This window comes from Lygodium microphyllum, chromosome 26 (genome assembly GCF_053477565.2).
Source record: "Lygodium microphyllum isolate KBCC chromosome 26, Lygodium_microphyllum_v1.1.10, whole genome shotgun sequence".
Classification (NCBI taxonomy): Eukaryota; Viridiplantae; Streptophyta; class Polypodiopsida; order Schizaeales; family Lygodiaceae; genus Lygodium; species Lygodium microphyllum.
Window position 1 is genome coordinate 15,029,905 of NC_141160.1, and position 4,057 is coordinate 15,033,961.

A 4,057-nucleotide genomic window follows, 5' to 3' on the forward strand; every position below is an offset into this window, starting at 1 on the left:
TAGATTCATGATCCATAGATCCCATTAAATAGATCCATGATCCATCGATCCCATTAAATAGATTTGATAAGTAGAACCAAATAAATAGTCGAATTTTCACCACATCTAAAGGTGGTTCTCTTTGCGGGCCTTTCAGTGTAACTCTCATAAACTGAACCATGTGTTTGAAAGCCCGTAAGTTGGGTGAAAATCTCCACCGTTGTTGGCAACTTAGCATTGCCGGGCCGTCAGGGCATATACTTTTGCAAATGCATATACTATGTACATTGTACACCAGACATGACCAAAGTGTAGTTAATGAATATCCCAGACATGGTAGATTGCGACGAAACATGCTGATGGTAGAATCTACATCGTTGGTGACAAGAGAAATATGATAATCAAGGCATCAATTTAAGCCTCAAGGCCGGCCGCTGTTGGGTGGCTCTATAAATTGCATCCTAGCACAACCTGCAGAAGTAAGCTGGGCCTGGAAGAAGCTCATCTTTGCTCGGCTGTCTTATAAGCGCACTCATAAATAACGGCGGGCCGTTTGATCGTGTTAGTTACTCTAGGATGCCACCCATGAGGAAGGAATGTGTGATCAGTGCAGTGGGTATACTTTGTGGCCTCCTAATTCATTGCGATGCCATTCGTAGCACAGTAAGCCATCATCAAACCACTGTGACTCCAGATGGTCGAATGTCTTCAGACTATGGAAAGTCAATATTGGCAGGCGCCGAGCACGTATAGACGTGACAATTATGTCAGCGGTCATGGAGATCCCAGTACGATTACGACGGTGTCCAAGGTCGAGATGATGCGAACCGTCATCCAGAGAAGCCATCATCACGTCAAGTCGTTCCCTTCCTCTAATTCTGGTATGACCACTACCTCTTCGTCATTGTGGTCGCCGCTATTCGCCTCCGACGGCGAATATCTCATCTCACTCTCACTCGGAAGCCCTCCTCAGAACCTGACGCTGGTCGTAGACACGGGCGGCGACCTCGTCTGGACCCAGTGCCAGCGCTGCGTCCACTGCGCTCCTCAACCTCAGCCCTTCTTCAACCCTTCCAAGTCGTCCACCTACGCATCGCTCGCCTGCAGAAGCAGCCCCTTCTGCGATTACCTCTCGAATATGACAGGTGCTCGCTCATCCGCACGCAGTGACAATACAAGCCCTTGTGAGTACTGCTACAGTAAGAATAGCCACACCTATGGCCTTGGCAAACTTGCCTCCGACACTTTGACCTTCAACAGTGTGTCCTATAGCTCTGGCGGCCACGATCTAAATTTCGATCTCCTCTTAGCCAACGCAACTGGTTTCATGGGCCTCGGCCAAGGCGTTACTTCCCTACCTGCTCAATTGGGAACATCTATCGACCACAAGTTCTCTTATTGCCTCGCTAATTAGGACAACACATCTCTCACCAGTCTCTTACTTCTGGGCCCAACTTCCATCTTCGACATTGATCGCTCGGCGATGAACAATACAGTATCCACCCCCATCACCACCAACCATCACTTTAATGGGAGCCTTTCCAACTTTTACTATGTTTCTCTAGAAGGTGTCAGCATAAGGGGCAAGCTGCTCGACCTTCCAAATGACACGTTCGATATCTTAGCAGACGGATCTGGTGGCTTGATCATTGATTCGGGTAAGCTTGTCATAAAAATCTATATGAGTGAGTATTTAAGATTGTGAAAACCCGAATGTTATACATTAGGCAATCAAATACTAATAAAATGTGATGAGGGAAATCGACCGTCTACTGATCATCCCATGCACGTGAAATGATATTACAGGTACACCCATCACCTTCTTTGAGGACACCACCTATCAACTCATTGCAACTACCTTCCGAGACCTCATAGATCTGACCCCAGTGCAACTAGGAGATTTCCCCCTTGGCCCTTGCTACACGGTGAGTAAGTCCACTAATTACTATTCCATTCCATCATTGACATTGCACTTCAAGAACGCGGACTTACAACTTCCTCCTGAAAATTACTTTGCAGTGCTCGATTATTTTTGCCTTGCCATGGCTGGAACTAAGTCCAGTTTTTCCGTGCTTGGGAGTATTCTACAGCAGAACATCCACTTTGGATATGACATAAAGAATCAAATATTGCACGATATGTCTATTGTCTTAAGTATAGTCCTTGGTTTTTGTTAGTAGAGCTATATGTGGAGTCAAAGAGCTAGACTTGCTTCAACTACTATATCAAACACACACAATACACATAAGAGAAAAACCACTCAAGATCACAAGAATACATATGAAGGCCAAAATGTTTTCTTGTTGGTTTTTCTTCCATCTTCCTCACACAATGAAATGTATACAAAGTATAGATAAGATACAACATAAGGAAAAGTTGCCTACTAAGTCAAACAATGTATAACTGACTCTACTAATTGACTAGTGATGTAAGTATGCTAGCTGTAGGTAGGTGCAAGTAACCAAATATACTAAGTGATAAGCCATTGGCAATGTGAGGATCATAATGACCATTGAGGTGTGGACCCATCTAACTAAGTGGTCCATCATCAATGTCTATAGATGTTGACGTAGCCATCTTAACACTTCCGCTAAAGCTCAAGTGCTTCTTTGAAACTCCAAGTAAGCTTCAAAACCTTGGAATATTCTTTGCATTGAATGCCTTTATAGAACTGTAAGCTATCTCATCTTGTATGCAAACATATGCCAATCTCATCTCCATCAAGTATCTTTACTGTTACAAAACGGTGATGCATCTCAATGTGTTTTGTCCTATCATGAAACATTGGTTTCCTAGCCACTATTGCTCATGTTGTTAGTCGATGACAACGAGACCATCTCTCTACACATCTAAATCACCTATCTCGGGTAAGTTACTCATAAATATATGTGTACATCACATGGGTTCAAAATAAGATATTTTTAAAATACCATTTTTTACATACAAAAGGTTGTAGTATAAAGAGATTATTTACAGATTGAATAGAAAAGGGTTATGTTTTAGTCATAAAAATTCAAAAATAATTATATTTATAAATAGGTATTGAATGCACATGATGTAGAAGATATATATATAGTAACTTCCTCAAGTCACCTAATAACTTTTGCAGCCATACCACCTCGTATACTACCATAGTAGTACCTCTGTACTCAACCTTTGTACTTCATAAACAACTATTGATTACTTTTTGTTAGTCTAAGTGTTGCACTACCAAGAAAAAATATGAATTTTCTCATAGATCTTCTATCAAACTTGCTACCAACCCCATTTGTATCTGTATATCGAACACCTATACATCGTTATGTGCCTTATAGAAAAGCCCAAAATACAAGGTAGAGTTCACATACCTTAGAATGCATTTGACAATATCGAAATGAGACTTCCTAGATACTTGCATAAATTGACTCACAAATTCAACAATATAGCTTAAGTCTAGCCTTGTGATGCTTATTAGACATACTCAATGCCCCACCCTTGTAAGGTAAGATGTAACCAATGATCCATGGTGCTCAAAGTTGTAAGGCCCCCATTATGAGGAGAAGGCATGTGTGAGTATGGTAGACATTGGTTGTGGATCTTGACTTGTATGTCAGATGAGCTCTATGTGATTGAATGATGAAAAGGTAACCTTTGTGGATCTAGCAAATGGGTTCAATAGAGTAGTTATATTGATAGCAACTCAAGGCACAATGCATCGAGTTGTAGAGTATGGGAGTTATCACGCATCGCTATTTTGGGATCTAAGGACCACAAAAGTGGCCTTTGGCTAGGGGATCTCCAGAGGGCTAGTGGCCCCCCTGATGGGAGTCTAGGAGGAGCATCCCAAGGTTGACAACAAAGTGAATATTTTGTGGCTGACTAGACAAGGTCCATAATATGGTCAGACATGCCAACCAGACTTCCTTCATAGGCTATAAAAGGAAGACTCGTCTAAAGCCATCGCTAATGCATCTTTCACCTAGTCAAAGTTCTTCCATCTACCCTTAACCTCTTTGTTTATCATCTATGTGGATCTCCATCTAAGCTTCACACTAGAAGCGCATGCATGGATACAACCATCTTTTTATCACACTACAAC

The 4,057-nt window shown here is 42.0% G+C and overlaps 1 protein-coding gene across 1 annotated transcript; it reads left to right on the forward strand.

Annotated features, from left to right (window-relative positions):
• Positions 1 to 694: 694 nt before the first annotated feature.
• Positions 695 to 2,156, forward strand: LOC148013008 (aspartic proteinase nepenthesin-1-like). Its single transcript, XM_087667439.1, has 3 exons — positions 695 to 1,368; positions 1,414 to 1,637; positions 1,786 to 2,156. The coding sequence occupies exons 1-3, from the start codon at positions 695 to 697 to the stop codon at positions 2,154 to 2,156; spliced, it is 1,269 nt and encodes a 422-aa protein (XP_087523565.1).
• Positions 2,157 to 4,057: the final 1,901 nt, after the last annotated feature.

Excerpts from the sequence above, each read along its gene's own strand:
- LOC148013008 (XM_087667439.1), top strand. The coding sequence starts at position 695 with ATGGAAAGTCAATATTGGCAGGCGCCGAGCACGTATAGACGTGACAAT. Across the intron at positions 1,369-1,413 it reads GGAACATCTATCGACCACAA|TCTCTTACTTCTGGGCCCAA; the intron begins GTTCTCTTATTG and ends ATCTCTCACCAG. Across the intron at positions 1,638-1,785 it reads TGGCTTGATCATTGATTCGG|GTACACCCATCACCTTCTTT; the intron begins GTAAGCTTGTCA and ends ATGATATTACAG.